Raw genomic sequence first — 25,575 nt, forward strand, 5'->3', positions numbered from 1 at the left:
CCCTTTACCAGGCTAAGGGATATATATTTCCCACATATGGCACTTCAAACATGTATTCTATTTTTGATGAGTAAGACTGACAGTCGATTTTCATTCTTGAACTGTCAGCCTGGTAAAGGGTTAAATAATATTGGAAGTAAAAAAAAATATCATTAAAACCGGCTTTTTTACCAACTCGCGGAAATTCTTATAAAAACGTAAGACCCTATGAAAAACTTACAATTGTGTACTATAATTGTAATTTATTATCTTGCCTGTTATTTCCAAAGCTTTACATCTAAACCCATGTCATTCAGAAAAAAAATAATCTTTTCTATAAGACGATCTTCGTTCCTCGTGGCAGAGTGTACTACGAGTAGTAGTCCATCATTCGGACTTTTGTTGATTTTTGACCAAATACTTAAACAATTATAAAAAAAATCCAACAGAACAATGGTGTTGCGGACCTTTGGGAGGTGTGCGCGGAGCCGAATTCAACACGTAAATGCTCTTTTGACACTAGGTAATGAAATGTAAAGGCGGACAGGCGTACAACAGGCGGATTACAGCTTTAAAAAAAATGTATGGAGTTATAGTGATGAAAAAATCGAAATAAACAAACGAAGGGGCATAGCTATAGTTCATAAACATCTACGTAAATGGGGCTACCGGTCTAGGGGAAAGAAGAAGATTTCCCGTAATATCAATATCTAGAGCGGCAAATGGGGACTACATTTGTATGGAGAACCGGTCGTCCCTTTTCCCCTGAACTAAGCCTCAGCGCCACCGTGATCTACGGTATTCGTTATTGACATCATAGAGTACACTCGGGGAACCATATGCTCTATCAGGCGATAGGGACCGATCTCGATGGAACCAAGAATCATGCCTATGGCGTAGATGCGCCGCGCGCCGCTGCAGACGCTCCGCTTCATATAAACCTGCCCGCGACGCGCGCCAGCCAGTAGAAGGGAGGTCAGCGCTCGCTCCGTGTTGATTGCTGCTCAAGCGCTCCGCGCACGCGCACCTCGGCCACAGCGCCAACGCCGCGCCGTGACAAACTATTTTCCCGACAAAAATGTTGGCTTTTATTTCGTATTGATATTGCGTAAACGACATAACGCGGACTAATAGATTTATTGATTCGATCATTTCGCTCTATTTATTTTTCGATTGATTATTAATATAATAAATATACAAAATGGTCAGTAGCAACAAAGACGCAAACGATCCCAAGAAAGTGCCGCCAAAGAATCGTGAAAAGAAAAGCAATAACTATGTACGGGCAAACTTCTTATCCCGAGCGTGGTTCGTGTGGATGATGCCGACCTTCTGGAGGGGCTACAAGCGGGACCTGTACGACGCCGACTTGACCAAGCCCAAAGACAACCACCTCTCCGACAAGCTGGGCGACCGCCTGGAGAAGTAAGTACCCAACCCGAGACTACTTTTCTTGCCCGTGCCCTACCAGGACATTAAGTGGGAAATGTAAACTGAATATGTAAACAAGAGTTTACAAACTGACCTTTAGTTTTACAAGGTGATGTGCAAAAAAATATAAAAAAGAAACCTTCTTTAACTGCGTGCATGTGTAATGCAACTCAGCTTTGTTCCATCGGTCAGGGTCAAATGCACAACATTAAATGTTATAAAGGCAGGTATTTTTTTGTACGCACATACTTCCTACATTCTTTAAAGGCACTCTACCTGATTCACATTATAAATTAATACTTGGGCACATCTATACACTCCATTATTTGATGTTGATATCGAAAACATTGCGAAATTGAATAAAATGTTTACAGTTTCAATACTTTATAAGCTTAAATATTTATCCGTAGACGTGTGTGCAGTTTCGTCGATATATCCATTGTAGAAGGTTCTACGGTGATGATGCCGCTAACACTTACCTACTGGTCATTGATGGTAATATACTAATGTTAAACACACATTATACTTAATGAATGATCGAGGGTACAAAAACAAGGCCAAGGCAACTTTTACGATATATCCGATCAAAACATCGTTCTGTTATACGAATACCTCGTGCCTAATGATATGTTCTCTAAACGAGCAAGTTGCTAACTCCCTTTGTGATTGGTTTGTTGTATTCGGCAGAATGAAATCTAGTACGAGCTAGTATTGTTGTAAATCTCGATGTCACCAATAACTCGCTAGAATGCGCTTGCTATTGCTTTTAATATCTTTTGTGATTTTTGTCTAATATGCTGAAAAAACTAATGTGCTACTCATAAAATCTGATAACTATTGGTATTCGTATGTTCTATCAATATTTGTTAATTTTAAAATACAGATGCCTTGTTCATTTACTATTTCAGTCATATTTTATTAAATAAAATTCATGTCTGTAAAAATACAGTACAACAGTATCCTTAAAATAATTGCACCATATTACATATAGAAAAAAATGAATGACGTAAATTTTTAAATATCTCGAGTAAATAATTACACAACTATTTTATATTTATGAACCTAATATTTGATGAGCTAACTGAATTGATAAGCAGAGCCTAGCTGTTATCCCGTGTACATATGAATACTTATTTATCAAACAATCCAATCATTTCTTAGGATTTCGTTCTACAGTTCCACTCCACCCCATATTTTACAGCATCCAACATCAGATCTAATTTTTGATAACATAGTGCCTGCCAAAAAGAACTAATATATGTATATATAATAAAGCTAACATCGATAACATCCATGAATGATCCACAAATGATTAACTTGATAAAAAAACATACGTACGAATTGATAACCTCCTCCTTTTTTGAAGTCAGTTAAAAAGTTAGTCAAAAATATATTCATTTAATAAACACTGGAATAGTTAAAGTCAAGTAAGCATACGCTTACTTAACTATACACTATACCTACATTCGTACAAGTCGCACATGATAAACACAACATGTTTTTGCTGGTCAAATCATTTTATTGAAGACAATGAAGAAACATGTTTTTCTTTATTCCTAAGAAGAAGAATACCTACATGAAAACAAAACACCTGGTAATAACAATGCCGTCGACACTGCAAGAATTGCTTAGACAATGTAATTTAATCAGTGTCAGGCAAAGAAATCAGTCGATCACGAAACACCCATCTCCTGATTATACGGAACCCTTATAGGATCACTTAGTAAACTTAGTTAGTCACCCGTCCGTCCGTCCATCTGTCATTTACATTAAAAAAAGTGACATTTGTTGAAGTGGAACTGCTGATGAAGATCAAAACAGAACACTTAATGACAAATATTATGTCGACAAAATTTTGGCGATATTTGTTCTTCGGTTTTTAAGTAAAATGATGGACATTCGAGGCCATAATCCATTTTTGTCAAAGTAGAGCTCTGATGATGGATTCCACGATTGAGAAATCTCCTCAACTCTCATAAGCATACTTATACGTAGCGAAAGTTTATATATATGTACATCTTATCTTATTATGATTATCGGGAGCCCTTGCGGATTCGTACACTTCGACCCATAGGGATTTCTATAGGTACTAACAACTTTTTGTATGTCGCTTAACCCTTTACCAGGCCCCTAGAACTAGCGTGTCTCACTCCATACGTAGGTACTGTATATACTGTTAGAACCGTATTGAACGCCTTGTAAAAAATGAATTTACGAAAGTCGGAAATGTTCCTTTAAACCAGAAATAAAAATGTGGGTTACAGTTATCCCATCGCCTGTCTAAGTAATTAACTGTCATACTCGATTTTGTCTTATTATATTCTTGATCAGGCGAAGGGATATATTCCTCCCACATTCTTATACCTATATCGGTTATCATAGTCAAGGTTTAACTCTAAATCTACTACGAAACATTATATCAATCACTGAATCGCTCTACGTTGAACACAAAAACAGTTTTATTACTTACGTGAGTTTTATGACATGACAAGACATTTTACCGGGCAATGGGAAGAATAGCTCCCGCACAGTTAAACTCTAATAAGGCCATGGAATAATGTCAACCCACATCCTACTTCTGGTCATACACAATAATGCATGAATATTTAGCAATGTTTACGATTACATTACCTTTCAACACTCAAAATCTACCAAATATCAAAAAAATGTTCGACCTATGTACTTCTATTTCATAGAAATTAAGAAAAGTGTTCGAATTTCTCCGTAGTTTACTGAAATTAGAGTTCAAGTGAATTTAAACGGCTGCCAAAGATATATTACGCGATTTAGCAGCGTGTTGTGAATGAAGATCATAAAATACTATTATCAGGGATTGACAAAATATTTTGTAGGAGGTTTGGAGTTAAAACCTGACTACGGTAACCGATATAAGATGTGGGAGGAATATATCCCTTCGCCTGGTAAAGGGTTAAAACTATTACTGTAAATCCAGCAAGTAATTTAAAAAGATACATTCATTTTGATTTTGCCCTAGATTTGAAGTTATTTGAACTAAGTTTTTTTATTAGTAGGAAGAGGTATATACATACAAATATTATATTATCGCTAGCACTGTCAAATATTATTAATCGTTTATTAATCGAATATAAATAACTCACCCAAAATACGATTAAACGAGCACGAGTCCGATTCGATTAATACATCCTGACTAATGGATAGCAATACCTATCAGCTTCATTTTATTAACTAAGGGCCACTTGCACCACCCCACTGACCCGGGGTTAAACGGTTAAACCGTTAACCCGGTGTCTAATTGTACTGGTAACCATGGTAACTCCAGGTTTAACCGGTTAACCCCGGGTTAGTGAATGGTGCGAGCCGGCGTAAGTAAGAGAAAACAAATTGGTTCACTCATATACATATACAGTCAACTTCCGTGGTAACGGATGAAACTACGAGTCAATAGTATCATTCTCTTATTCGACGACCGTTCTGGCCTAGTTGGTAGTGATCCTGCCTATGAAGCCAATGGTTCTGGGTTCACATCCTGGGCATTTATCTGTATGATGAGCACGGATATTTAATCCTGAGTCTGTCTGGTGTTTTGTATGTATTTATATATTATATACATCTGAGTACCGACCCACAACACAAGCCTTCTTGAGCTTACTGTGGGGGCTTATATTTTGTGTACTAATGTAAATGTCCTATAATATTTATTTATAATAATATTTATTTTGTTATTTAATAGCTTAAGATAAAGAGATGTGTCGGTATGCTAATCAATTAGAATGTGGAAGGTAGTTAATATTATAGTTATTAATGTGAACTGTACAGGTAAATTTGTAAAGTATATGCCTAAGGACACTGACATTTTTGTAGAAAGTACTTTTTAAAATAATTTCCAATTCTAAACTGTCGAGAAAATTATTTAAACTCTAAAACGTTTTAATATTGCTGTTTTATACGAGCTAACGTAGTCCTAGGTATCTTCAAGTACATTTATGAAATCGAACATTTTATTAGTAACTCGTGTTGCAGGTACCTATGCATTTAATTCTCCGATACGATAACATTACCACTATGTGTCATGAAGCATAATTACTTGACTTATAAATAATGTATTATTCTAAACACAATGCGCACATCGAGAAGTGGATAAAAAACTGGATCGAATCGCCTTACCCCGCGTCTATTTATGAGACCTATCTACGGTTCTACATGCTGTTCCCAGGGGCCTAATAGTCAGATGTATTGCTGAAAAGTACCGGACATACGACCATCAATTCCCGAGAAGCAGTTTACCAGCGCAGGGTACATTTACCCCGGGAGGCGTGTTTTTATACTATAAATTTTTATATCTTCCAAGCGATGAGCTATTTATAGGTGGCTCATTAGCTGGAACTAGTCTTTGAACTGGCCTAGCCTTTTTATCGGACCTAGCGAGCTTAGCGACAGATTTGTCTATAGGTTTTAAAATTACTACACACTCGTAGATCCGGTCAGACAGGATGTTGAGCAAAGTATCTATGTACTAAAAATCATTAACATTACACTAAGTGTACCTATAGTTCACACAATTCTTACATATCTTTAGTCAAAGAAATTGCCGGATAAATGCATTTCTTATGTTATACCTAAAATATGAATCCATAACGTGTTACATAAACAACAAATTGTATTACTTATATGTATTATCTCATATATTTGTGTTTAGGACCCCTCCGGCCGTTTTGGCAACCAAGTTTCGCAACTAGTTGTTGAAAATGAGTTAATAATCTTGTTACGCAACTAGTTGCCCAAGAAGAAAATATATTCCTGAACCAAAACTAGCGAAGATGACAGTGGAGTTTCGCAACCAGTTGACGAAAAGGAAATAATTGTCTTTGTTTAAAACTATAGTTACCAAATAAGACTCTCATTTCAATGGCAAATCTAAGGACATTTGTCCTTCGTTTAGCTGACCTTAGCTGAAAGAGTCTAACGTACGAAACTTTCTTTTCAATAAACATTTCCTTTACAACTTAACTAGACGGAGCCCCGCTTCGCGGGGCTCCTATTTCTGGGCGGTTTGCCCTTCGGGCATCTGAAGCTACCTAACGAACCTAACCTACCTACCTACCTAGGCTTTTGATACCAAATATACCCACATCCGAGATGACATGAGCGAAAATCGATTTCTAGAAGACATAATTATAGACAAAATAACAACTAGGCCTAAGATGGTCAGTTTTTTTATCACCTGTCATCATGCCTGTCACGTTCTAATAAGTATGCAAGTGCGAAAGTGACGCATGACATGACAAGTGATAAAAATGCGACCATGATACAATAACTACCTACTTTACAATTTTAGAAAATGTTTCATTATATTATACAAGTTATTAAAAAACAATCCAAACAAATACCTAAAATTAGATACACTTCTCAGTGGCTTAGGAGACTTATTGTCACTTTATCTACCTAAATCTACTTATATATAAGTATAGTATAGATACATTAAGACACTCGTGCGCATACACCTAAAATATTAAATATTTAACTAATATATCACGCCAACGTATCACGTTTCATTTCATGAATCACTTAAGAAACATTTTAATTTCTAATAAAAAACATATTAATGTAATGTTTTCTTAACGCCTCACAATATCTGTTCTTAATTTGGAACGTGTTGCTTAATGAACTTATAAATTTGTTAATAAAAATACCTACATCACTTTTAAGAACCTGGTGCCGACCTCGTTTGATAAGAAAACCCCGGTTTACCACCGACCCGAGGTCGACAATGCGGGCCCGACGACAACTACTGCGCAGCTCCTTTGTCTAATTCACTTGTAAATATTAATACTATCCAATATAAATGTATTATCAAGATGACAAATGCCTTACTGTAATTAAATATCACTTAGGAACATAAACCCACAGCAACACTGTGACTTCTAATTATTAGGAGGACCATTTTTCGTAATATTTGATTGACGTTATATCGAGGTTCTTACGTAGCCATCATGGTGTATCTACACCAAACAATCCTTTTATTACAATGGTGAAGGTTGATGTCATTCATGGCCATCCTAATTCTAACCTGAAACTCAGTATAAGGAAGGTGGTCTTTTAGACCCTCTGAGTTTAGACCAGTGAACAACAGAACAATTTTATTATAAAAATGTACGTTCGGAATTCAATTCTCGGACGCAGGGTGGTACCAACCATGTTCCGTTTCACGTTATTTTTAACTTCAATTTCAAGAGGAGAAGGTTCTGTATTCGTGTGCGGCCATTTTTCTTATTTTTTTGTGAGTCTTATACGAGTAAGGACGGATTTCGTCGCGTCGCAACAAGTAAGCTACTAGTACATCCGTCCCACACAATTTTGGTGGCTATTAAGTAGCCATAAGCTGCGCGTGGCGCTTGCGCCACCTAGCGGTCATATCTGTCCTAATCGTAACAGACGCGTTTTGTTAAGCCCCCTCCTCACTCGTGCGCGAATCGCGGCGCGAAGCCGCGAACGCGAGTGTGGCGTCGATTTTCGCAGATAGCGAAATCGACTCCACACTCACGTTCGCGGCTTCGCCCGCGATTCACGCGCATAGTCTGGAGGGGGCTTTAGAGAGTGAATCTTCTGTTCCTAGTACTACTTATTATTTATTCTGTGGCTTTATGATCAAACCAAAATATGGCTACAATCTGGCTGCCACAGATCCCTAAGCGTTGAACCGATTTTGATGATTTTTTTTTTGTGTTATAGTGGGTCGTTACGAGTAAGCATACAGTTTAGTTTTACTACTTATGTACCTATTGGATTCAGTGGTGGAGCAAACATCAGGTTTTAATAAAGAACATAAAATCAAAGGCGTTTGGTCACTGGAACCCGATTGCAGTAACAACTCCAAAATGTATGTCAATCCAATAATCTATATTCGTTTTTGGTTTCGACTAATCAATTAATCGAATCGATATCGATCGAAGATCTGCTAAAAGGTTGAATCGATTACTACCTAATAATTTGGTACCTATACCAAAACCTCCGATTAATCGATTCTTAAATTTAGTTTCGATTGCGGTATATTGCTAGATTACTATCGCTGTTTTTAATTTATTAATCGATCAGTTAATTCATTATTTTCAATCCGGCTGTTAATCGATTACAGCGAATTAAATAATGAGTCTGAAAATCTTACGTAATGTTACACCAAACATGGAACATCCGAACACTTCACCACTACAAACATGGAACATCCGAACACTTCACCACTACATACAAAAGGAGCTTGAATTGCAGTAGGTACCTAATTAAGTACAGTCGACGTCAAAGATATGTTTACATTTTTCGCCTTATTAAACATATACATATTATCTTTGAAGTCGACTGTATATGACACGACAATTTATAATAATCTATTTTGTTGTATAAAATATCGATACATAAAGTTACCGTAAAAACCCATTTTCACTGAAAACGCGTTTTCCCTAGTTTTCCGTACCGCCTCAGTGAAAACGCGTTTTCACTAGGTAAAACTAGTAGTAAAATAATCCCGTTCAAAACTAGTTTTCACCGAGCCCTTACGGATAACTAGTAACTAGTGAAAACACGAATTCACTGAGGCGATACGGAAACAAAATTTTAACTAGGGCAACGCGTTTTCGTTAAAAACTGGTTTTTACTGTAACACATATCTACATCGGAAATCGATGAGAAAAAACTCACGAAAGTGCCACGAAAATTCCGGACACTGGAGACTATCTATAATCTAATCTATATAATACCTTTAAACGAGCTATTCTTGTTTATTTATTTATATGTATATATATATATATTTCGGGGAACTCGGAAACGGCTCTAACGATTTCGATGAAATTTGCTATATGGGGGTTTTCAGGGGCGATAAATCGATCTAGCCAGGTCTTATCTCTGGGAAAACGCGCATTTTTGAGTTTTTATATGTTTTCGGAGCGAAGCTCGGTCACCCAGATATTAAATAACTAAATACATAGGTATATAGGTATTTAGAGTGAGCAGTATTTGTTGTAAAAGTTCGTTTATTGCTATTTTTAGACTAATTGCAGAGACCACAGAATTACCAATTTTCTACCACGCTCAATTAAAAATCTATCGCTTCGGAAGAGGTGCAATATACCAGCTCCCGCAGTAAACCATAAATACTATATCAAACACGTGATAAATGTACCAATACATCGTGGAAGCTATAAAAGTCAGAGACTTATTAATAAGCTGACCCTTTACATTAATTGTGTTCCTCTAACTACCTATTCGTACGCTATGACGTCGTTAAAACTGATCGCTTAGCATCACTAGCATCAGCAAGTATTTTCTCTAAGAACGTGTATTTTTTCCGCAAAGGTGTCGAAGACGTTTTTGTGTATAATTTAATCGGCTTGAAAACATTAAAGTACCTATGTACATTAAGGCAACAGCTTTACATCATATAATCATATTGTCATAGAGAACTTAGATTCCGAGTAAAATCCAAATTTCTCCAAGATGGTATACATTTTCCAAGATGGTGACGGTTCCTCGAGGTCCCCAAATGTCAAATAGTGTGGACATGAAAAAGAGACCTTTAATTAACATACATGCCAAATTTCAGGACTGTTCTAAAGGTTTCGAGGTTAGTCATAATCCGATTGTGCTAAAAGTAGATATAGTGACAACATGGTGACAATTCAGTTATCACAAATCAATGACGCCGTATAGCGCCATCTGATTCGGTTGACAATGACAAACTCGAGGACGATTTTATCTTACTTCAACTTTTTTTTTACTTTTCACGTCCTATAATACAAAAAAATAATTTTTGGTAAAACCTAAGCTAAATAAAAAAAGTAAAAATTAATATATATAAATATATATATATATTATTGAATAGTGTTTTCTTCCTCATGTTATTTTCTTACTGAAAACCGGCCAAGTACGAGTCGGACTCGCGCACGAAGGGTTCCGTACCATTACGCAAAAAAACGGCAAAAAAAAACACGTTTGTTGTATGGGAGCCCGACTTAAATATTTATTTTATTTTGTTTTTAGTATTTGTTGTTATTGCGGCAACAGAAATAAATCACCTGTAAAAATTTCAACTGCCTATCAAGGTTCATGAGATACAGCCTGGTGACAGACAGACGGACAGCGGAGTCTTAGTAATAGGGTCCCGTTTTTAACCTTTGGGTACGGAACCCTAAAAAAGAAAGAAACAAATAAGCATACAAAGCATTAGGAACTACAAAAACCTACTTAATGTGCTGCTGGTTGGAACTTAAATTCAAAAATAATAATTATTTGTAGGTGTCTTTCTCATATGTACAATAGGCCTGATGACAAATTTTGAAAACCCTTTTAATATGGTCGGTACACTTGTATTAGTTCCGAAAAACACTATATTTCAGTTATACTCATAAGATTTAACATAGATAATTGCATTTTATTATAGCTAGTTTAAACTTCGCGCGAAAACGCCTCGCATGCCATTTGTGACGTCATCATTTAGTTGGTGGTAGGGTGGTAGATATTGTTTACATACTTACAGTTACGAATTTCCCTTGAATCCGAATGATATTGTTAATTCAGCACCATATATTACGATTAGGGATGATAAATACATTACAAAAATTTATCACAATAACTCATTTTACACAAAAACTCTCACACGGTTGCAGTTTAAGATGAATTATTTAGATACATGTAAATTTTGAGTGAAAATCACCGAACGCCGGTTTTACTTTTTAATTTTTCATTTTTTCTAGTTACGACAGCCAACATGGCAATGATAGTTCCATTCAGCCAAATAATTAAAAATGTTTGTTGTTGAAATATCGTATTATTTAGCATTTTATTTAAGTAATAACAAATAGATATCTACTTTATATCGTGTAATAATATTTTTGGGACGTAATAAATGTTTGTTGGCGAAATAACATTTTTTTTGCACCTTTCGAACTCTTTGGTGCCCACGTATAGATTTCGGTCAATGAGGTTGTCTATGTTGCTCTAAGAAATATGTTATGGATGGATGACGTCACTGTTTGGAACGTTTCTGATTGGCGTTTCAGTAAAAATGGCCGATTGGAGAATTTTGCACTTTTATTTTATTGAATATATTAATAATCCTTCAGTTTATACTGAGATTGGGCCAATTTTTAGAATCATATTAACATATATGTTTCGTTGAAACCATTATTTCCATGATTCTTTGTTACTTGCAACAGGCCTATTGTATACCTACAAGACATTTATTAATAGAATGCTTGTGTGCATTTCGAAACATTTTCTATAATTTGATGAAGAAATCAGCAAATATTTAACAGTAAAACATTTTCCTCGTATAAGTAAATAAAAATAAACCATCTCTTTCGAGGTTGTAATAAATTTGTTACATCGCATTTTTACTGCAGTTAAGGTCAAAGATATTGATAAAATGTCCACACGGCCTTAATGTCATGACATTAATGTCTTCGATTTTTTTGCTTTGACCACTTTAATATGATACTTCGACTACTTACAACCGTATCGTCTGTTGTACACTCTTTTCATTTAAGATGTAAATAAAATAATGAAATTGATAGGTAATTTAAAAATTATAGCGAATATGATCGGTTAAGCCTTTTTTGAGTTTTCACAAATTCCTAGTAGAAAGAGATAGGTACAAGTGATGCGAAGGCCTTTTGCTTCTTATTACACGACTAGACGGGCCCGCGGCTCCGCTCGCGTAAATGAAATAAAGAGTTTGTGTTATGTTTAGTTAAATACCGACATTATTATGTATTCAACCCTGACAGGGTATCATAACTGTGATAGGGACATCTTATTTGGATAACTTAATTCGCAAATTTCTAAATAAATGATATGATTTGATAAAAGGCAAGATTGTATTTTTTCATCTACGTAGGTATTTATTTAAAACTTGTTTCAATAATATTATTTATTTTCATAAGCCCTGTCCAGTCAGCAAAAACGTCCATAAGATTAATTTCCGCCTTAAGACGAATGTGGACGACCATAAATCGCCTTTTCATACAAACGTAGGTAGTCCCCATTTTCCTCTAGATATTTTTAACATTACTTACTACGGTGACGCAGCGACACAAAAAGAGTCCTTGCCTCCGACACCAGATCACGCCATGTTTCTCGGTCATGCGATAGCTCTCGCCAGTCGCCATAGCCGAGGTTGAGCAGGTCTTGAGCAACTACGTCGTTTCAGCGGTACCTAGGACGTCCAATCGGGCACGATCCTCTCCCATTCTCTCTAAGTGCCCGAGCCACTGAAGCTTATAGCCGCTTTGGTTACTCCAATACCCAAATATATCGGAACACATCCTTATTTCTATGGCAACAAAGTTATATTACGATATATTTGGCTACTTTAGCCGTCACTATCTATTTGATACTGACTGTACATTTGCTTCATGAATGTGTAGTCGCCATTAGATATATATCGGAGCCACCAAGGTCGCTCAAAAATATCTGAACATGCACTATAACTACATTATAATTTACATTGTTCAGATATTTGTGAATACCTCAGCCGCTCCGATATATCTGACGGTGACTGTTCAGCAAGAAGAAAAATCCTACCTGGTCGAGTCGTAACTATCGTATTACGCGAAAAAACAGTTCCCGAATTGATTATATCTCTAACGTCATCCCTTGAACTGATGGTGAAGCCCATAGTAACTTGCTATCAACTTTGTATTTTTGGCCCTTCTCGGCAGCCTGTTCCCCGGACGAATGGCAATGGTTGCCGAAGCCGTAAAAGTCAATCTGAATAATATAACTCGAAAAGAAATTTAAAACAACAAAATGCAAATTAGTAATATGTTAATACTAATATGAAAAGTCATAAATAGGACATAAAGTCACTCGTATGAGCATAGACTGAGGTTGACATTGACAGCACTTTTTATTTTACTTCGAGTAAAAAAACGCCGAAATAACTGCATACCAACATGACAAACATAATTTAGGTTACTTGAACTACCGAAACGAAACCAACCGAGAGCTGCCGAAAATGGCCGATCATCGTAATATGATATGAAAATTTCTTTTGCTTATTGTAAATTAAATACGCATCGAAAGCGATAGTTTTTATGCTCTTAGTCGAGGGTGGAAGCCCTAAACGACGGCGTTGCATGAACAAAAGATTTCCTTTGGCAGGACTGGTCCTTAGGACCCAAGGATGGATTTAAGAAGTGGAGCCACCGAGATTTTTGATGTAAATTTTTAGGGGGGGGGGGGGGGGGGGCTCTCAACTTTATTTTGATATCTATATCATTTTAGTTACTAGTTTGGTATCGTTTTCGTATAAATCGGGGATGCCGAATTCATTTATTTACATACCTAACATACAATTTGTTTTACAAAAAAACCTCTTAAAAATCAAGACTGAACTCGGACTAAGCGGCCGCTCCCGAATGAATGGTCCTCTCCAACAAATTTTATACCCCGTGTATTTGTGTTTCTTACGATATGCTATCCTTGTCTAACTCGCTACCTAATTTTGGGCGCTAGACGAGCGTAACTATACTTAAATGCGTTCAATTTCACCTCTAAATACGGCAACACCTCATTTACCACTCACTGGTGGCCGACAGTTTACTGATTTTCACATCGACCCGTGAGTGGTGGGCCGCCAGTTTACTGCTTTTCGATCCGACCATTAACGGGTTGACCGCCACTTGAAGGGTTATTTTAACTATTGATATAATATACAGGAACAAATAGAATTTGTCTATTGATGCATAAAATTAGATGTTTATGATGTGTAGGCTGCATCCTACACTATGCATTTAAGGGTTAATTGTTATTTTTACATACATAAATGTATGTATAGAAATTTGTATATAGTAAAATATAGGTAAATTACAGGAGGACATTGTTGATAGATATAAATCCACGTGTTAAAACAAGTGTCGCTATCACGTGGATTTATATCTCCGACAAGAAATTGTAGAAAATTATTGAGGGCGCCACTTCCTACGTAACTGTCACAATTTTGACGTAAAATACTTAAATATGGCAACAATTTAGTATGGATTTTTTTTTAGTTCAATTTTATTTAATTTCTACTATTTTATGTCGCACTATACGAGTATCACGCTGCCATACTCGTATCCACTGGATAACAAAGATATCGTATTAATAATTTCCATTTAGGTATACTATCGCCAAAACAAATGCCGTAATGTAAGTACTTACTTACCTTTCTAAATATTAATTAAACACATACTTTCCCCGGCAACTTATGCAAATACAACTACTTTGATGTCTCTCGTGTAAAATCCTCGAAGTGCAGTAACTCACTAAATTCGTCAACTTCTTAACATATGCCGCTAGCTGTTAATTAGATTTCTAATTTATAATCTTTATAAGTACTTAGGACAGAAACAACGAAACAAAGATGACCGCGCTTAAAATCATTTTGTTAAAGTGACACTGAGATTTTCGGCATTCTTTACGTTTTTCTTCACTTACCTACTTACTTCTTTCGGCCGCTTCAAACATCACTCTTGTGTCATATTTTCCCTCCTTCTTCCCCCTGCCTTTAAATATTACAACATTTTTTTAACTTACCAAGTTGTTCAGTTACTTATAGAATACTTTGCCAGTAAAAATTTGATGTGCAAAATTGATGCCTAAAATTACAAATTATATTATTGTACACAAAAAAAAATCTCTTAAAATGAGCTGGTGATTTTATTGGGTACTGGATACTTAGGAATAGTTGTATTAACAAGGAAAGGTACCTAACTGTCCGGCTCCGATTTTATTTATTCTTATATATGTTATACAGTAGTCTAAAATAACAGACACGTATTTTTAGCTGCCTAATCTCAACATATTGGGAGAAATTGTCCTCCAAACCAAAGTACTAAAAGTGACCAAACCCTCTAGCTTCTGTAGAGAGTTTTGTTCAAGCAAATTGGTAGTTAATTACTGGTTTGATTATATGTTGGAGGACATGAAAAAGTAATGTCGACAAACAGACGGAACTATAAGGGTACTACGGAACCCTAAAAAACTATTATCACTAATTCACTTTAAAAAAAAAATGGCTTGCTCTCTGAAACAATGCCAACTCCAGACACTTGAGATTTTAATCCTTTACAACGTTAAAATCCTTTTTGGCTCCTCCCATGCACCTTGTTTACCTAATGCAGACAGCAGTTAGGCATCTTGCCTTGTTAGTTAGAATATTCGGGTCAAATCTAACAAGTTCACTTCCTTTTCTTAAGTGTTACGCTTGTACCTCTATAGTTATAAATATAATATAAGTATAAATAAAATAAATAAAAAAACAAAAACGCCTAACTATATTTCTTACAGATTAATATTATTGAATTACAAAAGTAGTTAGTATCAAGAAAAGAAGAAGAGTGTAGCTATTTAGTGTTAGTAAGTTTTTATTAATATAACAAAAAATATTGGAAATATCCGATATAATTTTATTTCCGGAGTTATTCTGCAAGTAGTACCCCTCTGCAGATAAAGACTTTCCAAAGTGAGTCAGTCGTCTCTGAATTTTTCAATTTGCATCCAATTTGGACCCACCATGGATCCACCCTTTGTGGGGTTGGTCAGGCATGGCATGAAGCAAGAATTCATTAGGTATGTACCTTTGGTCTTCAAGTCGATTGTCGTAGCAGAGTTATTACAAAATTGTGGCGCTTTTTTTGACTATACTGTTGCCAAAAAATATGAATATTTAAAATCTTGAGGCCTTTCTCTAGTAACTTCGTCGATTCCAAATCTCATTAAACACCTATCACTATAAGAAAAATCACGAATATAGATCTAATACGCACTATTAAAACTATAGTAGGTAACTATTTTTTGCATAAAAGCTAAAAAAATTGCTTCTAAAAATGCGCAATTTTATTTTTGATCGAACTCGGCGATTACTTTTTTTTTGTTAAAACCAATTAAAAATAATAATTCAAAACAATTGTATCCGTGATCCAGGGCACGCACAGCCGTCTCGCTCACGCTCAGTGAGAGTGAGAGTGAGAGATGAACCTGAACTTCTTCTTCTCGTCTTCTGGTAATTGCTTGAAATGTCGAAGCTGAGTTGTTTTAATCCAGTGAAATTGTAGAATTTTGTAACGTGGCTCTTCTAAATGTATAATTTTACTGTATTATTTACTAGGTGTAAAAAAACACATATGAGGTAACCTAATGAATTTAGGCAATCTTTACATGGTAAAAATGTATGCCTAGATTCTGTCCATTATAGATGAAGTGATGTTCATAAGCTCAAATAATAGGGAATAAGTGCTCGGTATTCATATAAAAGAGCGATTGCTTTACTCATTTAGATCAAGATTATTAAAACCCAATTAGTTGACGGGTTCGCGCTGTTATTTGTTATCGTGTGAATGTGTGTATGTCTGTAGGAGCCCGTTATTTGAGCGTCACGTTCGCGAGGTAAGACAGCGTGTTAGTGCGTCTGTCCACGAGTTAGCACGGCCGTGCTACATTAGCCCTTGAACGTCACGTGTCAACTTCATACCTACCACAAATAACTACAAACTTAACAAACCCATTTAATGTACTGATAAAAATTTAACTATGATACTTTTATTTTTTGTTTGTTTGTTAATATATGAAATATGATAATGAAAATACACCTGCGCCGTTTACCTACTCGTACTTCATATTGACTTAGCGTTTACATTGACGTATTTCGACGTGGACAGGTGATATATATTTATTTAACTATACAATATACATATACAGTATACCTACATACAAAAAAAATGTACGGTCAGCATCAATAGTAGCGGTAAAACAACGCACCAAAAGCATCTGCCACCCTAGGTCACTTTTCCATTATACGGAATATTTAATGTCTAACCCCCTTATTCATAAACGTTTACTAAAGTTAACAAGCCGATAATAATCGTTTGTCCCTTTCCATCATACCAATAGGTCGGAAAGGGACAAACCATTATTATCGGCTAGTCAACTTTAGTAAACGTTTATGAATAAGGGGGTAAGTATATAATAGTTTGCGTTCAAAAGTATCTGCAACAGTGTACTATACTTTTCTCAATAAATTATTTGTATTTGTACTATTTGTATTTAAATTGTTCTACATATTGAGATATATATATATATATTGTTATCCGCAACTTTTGATGCTGACTGTACACACTACCAAGTACCATGTAAGTCAATTACAGTTCCTTTTTAACTTAGAAAATTATTGATGTAGGTATGCCTCACGCGTACTGGGTTACTGTACTGACGTAACCAACAATTTTTAGTTTTAAATTATTTTCTTAATTCTTAAACTAGTATGCGTAGGTATAAGTGGCCAGGGGTAGGAGGTTATAGGTTTATTGTTACCGATAAAGATAAGAGTGATTTATACTACATATTCACTCTACCGGTAGAAAAAATTAATTTAAATTTTCCTTAAGCATTTACAGTATGGATTCGATAGAAGGAACTTCATATTAAGCACAAAATCATTCATATCTAGAGAACACTTGTTTTTAATATAAATGTGCAAATTATAATGTCGACACAAATTGTACATACCTAGAAGGTGGACAAAACATTTGACAAGTCCCTTATTAGGAACTCGCCAGTGTCCTCCAGGCGTGAGCATCGCCACCTTTGCTAATAAGTTAACATGCCTTCGCATATACCTACTCGTATTCTTAAGGCAAAAACGCTTTAATATTTCACACTGTACAGCTATATAACAACAAAATAAATGATATCATTTGAGATTTTCTTAGAATCATCCAACGTAAATAAATTGGCCATTTCGAGGTATCTATTACACAAATCAATCCGGTTTTTTACGTTTACGTAAAATAAACTTGCTGAGCATAAATGGCATAGTTGGGCATGTTTAAACAAAACATTACGAAACGCTTTGCGTGGGGAACCTACAAATACATTATAAGTATTTACCATATCGACAACTGGCACGCGTCATACTTTATTCAAGTGAATCTGGAAATGTTCTAAAAATGTTAATAGAGGGCCGTTTTCTCAGTCTTCAGGTTAGTTTTCGTTCATGTCGTCTCTGATAAGGGTGAATCTGGTATCGATGCATTCAGTGTAATGCCCTGTACACAAATATATGACATGACAAGCGCGAACGTGGTGGGGGTAGTTGCTGTGACGTCATAAAGTCGGCAGTACAAACTTTTTTTTCTTTTAAACATACCATGTGGGGTACCAAATGAAAGGGCTTTGTGAGTAGATCACAAATATATAACATACTGTAACATTTTCAATACTTGGTCTAACAAATTATTAGAAAACGTTCAAAATTTCACAATCCACAGTTGACTTCGAACTGCTCTAAACTGAATGGATTAGTCCAAAATACATACCAAGTGACTGTGTATATCCTCTATATAATTTAAAAATCTAATTAACCAGATATATCAAAAAATAAGAAAATTACATCAAGTTGACAAAAGCTTAATTTTCTGTTACATTAAACTACAAGTATAATTAAAACAAACAAAAAAAAACTAGACTGTTGACATATATTTTTGTAGTGGTCTTTTCACTAGCTTTCATTCGGTACCCATATTGCTACAGTAAGAAAAAAACAACAAACCTTTGCAGGCGTCATTTTCAAAATTTATATAGCCTGTGTCACTACCACAATTCTGACGAATTCAACCACACCTCACATATCAAAACCTAGAGATGCCACGAATATTCGGCAACTATTCGGTATTCGGCCTATTTGGCCACTTTGCCGAATATTCGGTATTCGGCCGAATACCGAATATCTGTTGCACCTACCTAAAATGAAAAATTACACAAAAAAATAACCAGAAACTAGGTATATTTATTATTTAAAATGTATTTTTGGAAAGTAGTTAAATACGAAGGCACGTTTTTGAGTATTCGTTGATTACAAAATATTTTATTTTTATCATGAGTCTAATTTGATTGACTCTAACTAAATTCATTAATTCTGTTGAACATAAAATATGTCTTAGCAAACGTTGTGCTTTGTTGGCGAACAGTTTTCATAATAATTATGGCTCAAAATGTTCGCATGTCATGCCGAATATTCGGTCGCCGAATATTCGGTATTCGGCCGAGAGAGGGGCCAAATATTCGGTATTCGGTATTGGGCCAAATTCACTATTCGGGGCATCTCTATCAAAAACCGTCTAGCCGTTTGGGCTGTAGGGCGTGACAACTAAAAAGACATATATATGTACATACCCACGCTCGAAAAACATTATCTTCCTTCTGATGTAGTCGGGTAAAAATACTATTTCATACTATTTTGTTACTGGAAACGTATTTTTACGCGACTGCATCAGAAGGAGGGTAACGTTTTACTAGCGTGGGTATGTATATATGTATGTATTTTTATTTGTCACGCCCTTCAGCCCAAAAATATATGCCAACAGTCCAGTTTTTTGTTTGTTTTAATAATAGTTGTAGTTTGATGTAACAGAAAATTATGCTTTTTTAATTATTTTTTTTAATTATATAGAGGATATTCACTTGGTATGTATTTTGGACTAATCCATTCAGCTATTTTCAATTTATAGCAGTTCGAAGTCAACTGTGGATTGAGAAATTTATGAACGTTTTCTAATAATTTGTTAGACCATCAAGTATTGAAAATGTCACATATTTGTGTACTTTCATTTGGTACCCCACATGGTATGTTTAAACGAAAATAATAAAAAAGTTTGTACTGCCGACTTTATGACGTCACAACAACTACCTCCACCTCTTTTGCGCTTGTCATCTCGTATATTTGAGTTCAGGGCATTACACTGAATGCATCGATACCATATTCACCCATATCCGAGACGACATGAACGAAAATCGATTTCTAGAAGACTTTTCTTTCGCTGGCCGGTCTACTACATATAACACCATAACAGGGAAACTCCATGTGGTTACAAGTCAAACTAAATAATACAAAGCCATCGTATTTTTAAATGTAGGTATTTCATTAGTATTGGGTAACTGTATTTTGATCAATTTAATGACTATTCTAAATGGGAGATGCTTAGTGATTTTCTGTTGATATTTGGATTTTATTATGGTGCTCCCACATTGCCTGTTATAAATGTTATATAACATTGTGTGACAGGGACAACATTTTCCCTGTCACACAAAGTTATATAACATTTTATAACGGCCAATGTGGGAGCACCATTATTCTGACGGTCGTTGAATATATTTTTGACTGTAGGTAAATGCAAACATGTCTACACTTAATCCATATAATAAGTAAATCTGAATATGAATCCGTATGTACCTAAAACAGTTAATAGGGAATATTAGGCAAAGCTCTGCGTAGGTGGCACCTTTGTGGCACATACAGTAAACAAACCACATTGACACATGGCCAGCATGGCCTACCGCGAAACAAGAAAATCGAAATTTCGTTGTCTAATCTCTCTATCACTCTTGCATATTCGAGCGATAAAGAGGCAGATAACTAAATTTCATTTTCGCGTTTACCGGTAGGCCCTTGTTAACAAACCACCTTGATGCATCAATGTCATATTTTATTGTCTGTGAAAACTTGTCAAAAAACAGTTTAAGGCACAGTATGTATTAAGTTAGTCTATGAATTTACTGAGTCGGTAGTGCTGCACTCTGGCGGCAGAACATTGCAGTAATATCCCCTATTACAACAAAACTCAACTTTATTTACTCTTTATGATTATGCTAACTTAGGTAGTAATTTAATCCCATTATACTAGTTAAATCTACTGTCAGCACTGAGCTGACCGACGTCCACAGGGTTGGTGGAATTTATTCAATGAACGTGGTATATTTTTCAATCATATAAAGAGAAATTAGAAGAACGATATAAAGAATACATTTTTTTGTTTCGTTTTTATATGAATGGTTTTGGAAGTTTCCTATACGTGTCACCATAATATTTACTGAAAGTTTATGATTATTTACGCATTCAGAAGACATTATTTCGTCTACGTTACCTCCCGAAAGCAGCATACAAAAAAATTCGACACATAGATTGAATTTGGATTTTATTGCAATGCTACAAATGCAAAGGTATTGTATTCGTGCGTAAAGAAACTATACATACTAATACCTATTAAATATTAATATAACGCGATTGGAAAATATAATGAGATAAAAAATCAGTACCCGGATGTAATGGCTGCTAATATAATATAAATTGTATAAATAAAATATTTGATCCATAAAAATGTACAGACCCTATAGAATAGTTTAAGTCAACCCATAGTTGACTAGGATCCGACCCATCTAACAAAAACTGCCAAATTCGGGACCCACCGTCTTAAGGCGCTCTTATACTCGAGTTTTACGTTTTCAAGGGGGTGAAGCAGACGCGTGGTAGAACGGGCAGGCGGGCGCCCCGCGCGGCGCACCGCACCATTCCCGCGCAGCACGTCTACGTCCTTATTCTGACGACATCGGTATTCTGAATTGTCAGTTCTGGGATTTTTTCCTGCAATTAATATTGAATAAGATTTATTAGCAAATTCGAATTTTGATGAGTACTTAATGAAATTAAAAGTGGTAGTAGGTAAGACGGTGAGTGTAAATAATTATTAATTATATACAATATAAGTGTATACCGCGACAAACTGAGAATCTAATCAAATGATACCAAATTATTATGAGACAAAAAATAGTACTTACTAATAGACATTAAAAATGTAATAGAGCTAGACCAAGAAAAATCTGCAACGATTTTGATTGCACACGCAGTGCAAGTGTTATTTTAAACGTCAATCTTCTATGAAATTATGAATAACACTTGCACTGCCTATGCTATCAAAATCGTTGCAGACTTGGTCTAACTCTAGCAGTCAATTTCGGGCAAGTAGGTAGTGAAAATAAGGAAGAATACTAGCAAAGCTAAGATAATTTGTGGGACTATTGAGTTATGCATAGCTCCAATAAGTAGGTACATAAAATTAGCTGTCTTCACAAGAAATAATTATAACAATTTATAACTCTAACTGTAATACTTACTATTTTTCTAATTTTGAATTGACGAGTAAAAGTCAATCATTTAAAGATTGTGATGACAAAAAACACCTCTACTTCGACATTCGAGTTAGTTAATAGCTCAAGAAAATAAAAAAAATCTGCGGAAATAATTCGTATAATTTTGAAAATTGGCACAGTTATACCTTGTGGTGTCCAGATAACCATACTTAATGTCCTCGAGCTTAGCGGGTGTGCTGAGGGTGTAGGGGGGAGGGGGGGTGAAGGTCCCCTTTTTTAGTTTTTCGTAAATAACTCGTAAATGGTGGCCAATATAAAAAAATCTTGTTAAACGTTAATAATCTACACAAAATTTTGTACAAAAAAGATGCAGTACACTTTTAGCAGGGATCAAAATTTAAAAAGATAATAAAGAGAGAAAGTTAATTATCTTAAATTCTAAGGTTCCTTGTTTTTAGTTTTTCGTTAATAATTTGAAAAGTATGACTCATAGCAAAAAAAATCTTATACATAAATAATAAACATAAAATTTCCTACAAGAAACATGTAGGACACTTTTCGCTAGGATCAATATTAAAAAAAACCGGGCAAGTGCGAGTCGGACTCGCGCACGAAGAGTTCAGTACCATAATGCAAAAAAAAATGCAAAAAGAAAACGGTCACCCATCCAAGTACTGACCCCGCCCGACATTGCTTAACTTTGGTCAAAAATCACGTTTGCTGTATGGGAGCCCCACTTAAATCTTTATTTTATTCTGTTTTTAGTATTTGTTGTTATAGCGGCAACAGAAATACATCATCTGTGAAAATTTCAACTGTCTAGCTATCACGGTTCGTGAGATACAGCTTGGTGACAGACGGACGGACGGACAGTGAAGTCTTAGTAATAGGGTCCCGTTTTACCCTTTGGGTACGGAACCCTAAAAAGACAAAGCAGCGCGGGTAAGTTGTTATTTATGTATAAGATTTTTTTTGCAATGAGTCATACTTTTCAAATTATTAACGAAAAAATACAAACAAGGAACCTTAGAATTTATTATAATTAACTTTCCTTCTTTATTATCTTTTTAAATATTGATCCCTGCGAAAAGTGTACTGAATCTTTTTTGTACAAAATTTTGTGTAGATTATTAACGTTTTACAACATTTTTTGATATTGGCCACCGTTTACGAGTTATTTACGAAAAACTAAAAAAAGGGACCTCAGAAGTGATTATAATTGAATTTCCCGCGTTAATATCTCTTTGAATATTGATCCTAGCAAAAAATTGTACTAAATCTTTCTTGTAGGCAATTTTATGCAGATTACTTATGTAATAGAATATGTTTTGCTATGCGCCACCGTTTAAGAGTTATTTACGAAAAACTAAAAAAAGGGTCCTTTAATATCAAATATCTCACTTCCGGTCAAGAATTCGATCAAGCAACCGGCAAATTCGGATTCAGCGGGGTCTAATTAGGTTAAAAAACCCGGTTGCCAAAAAGTAATACGATTTGCCAGGCGAAATCGATATTATGAAAAATATGACCAGTCTAAAATATTTGAATCCTGTATATCTATGTTTAAAAATTATTCAATTTGATTAATTTTATAGCCTTTTAAAATATGTTGACACAATTTATCAATCGTGACTGAATTCCGGATTGGTTAGATGGGTGTGTGCCTTTGCTGCCCAACTTGTTATAAAATGACAATATGACGGACGAATGTCTGAAATGTCACCGTATTTAAGAATTATTTTGCTTTTCTTCGTAAGCATGTTGAAAAACATTGTGTGTGTAACATATTTGCATATTTATACTGTGATTACCCATTTTATGAAACGTCCGCTAAACTAGCATAGGTCCGACGCCGACAGTGGTCACGGGCGTACTGGCGTGAGGAATGGGCGCAAGGTATTGCCGCGTAGGGTGTAATTTAGTAAGCAAAATGTTGAATTCATCAAATGATGAATGAAAACATTAACGTTTCGATAAAAGGACAAGCAATAATAAAGATTTACTTAAAAGCTATCGACTGAAGTAAGTTTCATATACATTTTTGTCGTAGTACTTCTAACATAAGGAAATAAAGACAGTGTTAGGCATGTTTTCAACTTAAGATTCTATCGAGAAAATTATGAGCCGTCGTGTTTCTGACAAGCAATAACGTAGTTCAAGGACTGAAGTTATACATACTAGAAAATAATGCATGAAATCCTTGTAAAAGTCTGTAAATATGGTGACAAAAAGGCGCATTTTACTACACACCGCGCCTTAAAAAGAATATTTCGTAACGCTCAGTTAGCCCGATCGGTCGGAAAGTCGAAACGGAACATCGTCTTATGTTTCAGAGGGGCTACCGCGAAAACTGAAATTCGCAAATTGCGGGGATCTTTCTCTTTTACTCCAATGAAGGCGTAATTAGAGTGACAGAGAAAAATGCCCGCAATTTGCGAACTTCGATTTTCGCGGTTATGCCCAGGGCCCACTAAATATTAGCTCGCGACCGGTGCTTAGAGAATATAACCAAACGGAGTGGTCATTAACAGGCGTTCCCCTCTGTCGAAAAGGCAAGGAATAGGCGGCCAATGGTCAACCACATGTCAACCAGATGTATGGACTGACGTTTATCTGACATGGCTATGTTTACGTTACGTATACATTTGATGTGCCCCTCCCCCGCAAAAAACGGCAGACTATTTTGTACCGAAAATTATACACATGGCGTCTCCGTTGGTTATATCCTCTAAAGTCGCGACCCATAGTTTGGGAAATGCTGGTTCAAGTATTTTATTATCAATATTATCATTGTTACATTTTGCTTTAAAAAAATCCGTGGCAGTCTATTTTAGAAAGAAACAAATAACGACCGCAATTTGCAAATTAGTTAAAACAAAGATTGTATCACGAACCAGTCTCAACATTTAGTTTTCGATTAGATTGCGAAATGTGTGAGCTCCTTTGTTCTGCCTCTATCTTATACTTCTCTTTTCTGAGGCACATCACACACGAGCTGATTTTTTCAGAAATTCAGAGTTGATTCCCTATAGTCACTTGATAAATTCATATATTCCATGACCATACTCGTATATTAGATTTATCCCTACAAAAAAACAGTAGACAATATCAGTGTAATCTTATTTTTAACCGATTTCAATTTCATAGAAGGAGGAGGTTCTGTATTCGGTTGTGGCTATTTTTTTTTTCTATGTACGTTCACCGATTACTCCGACATCCGTTGTCCGATTTGAG

At 35.5% G+C, this 25,575-nt stretch overlaps 1 protein-coding gene across 2 annotated transcripts in view; it reads left to right on the top strand.

Moving 5' to 3' along the window:
• The first annotated feature begins 933 nt into the window (after window positions 1-933).
• LOC134804451 (ATP-binding cassette subfamily C member 4-like) overlaps window positions 934-25,575 on the top strand; it is a 63,076-nt gene continuing 38,434 nt past the window's right edge. Inside the window, exon 1 of one of the 2 annotated variants that reach the window (XM_063777492.1) lies at window positions 934-1,404. In XM_063777492.1, coding sequence (XP_063633562.1) covers window positions 1,181-1,404 — 224 coding nt within the window. In that variant the 5' untranslated portion in view covers window positions 934-1,180. The remainder of the gene's footprint in view (window positions 1,405-25,575) is intronic. The other variant, XM_063777491.1, reaches the window with a different exon arrangement.

Source organism: Cydia splendana, chromosome Z (genome assembly GCF_910591565.1).
Source record: "Cydia splendana chromosome Z, ilCydSple1.2, whole genome shotgun sequence".
Taxonomy (NCBI): domain Eukaryota; kingdom Metazoa; phylum Arthropoda; class Insecta; order Lepidoptera; family Tortricidae; genus Cydia; species Cydia splendana.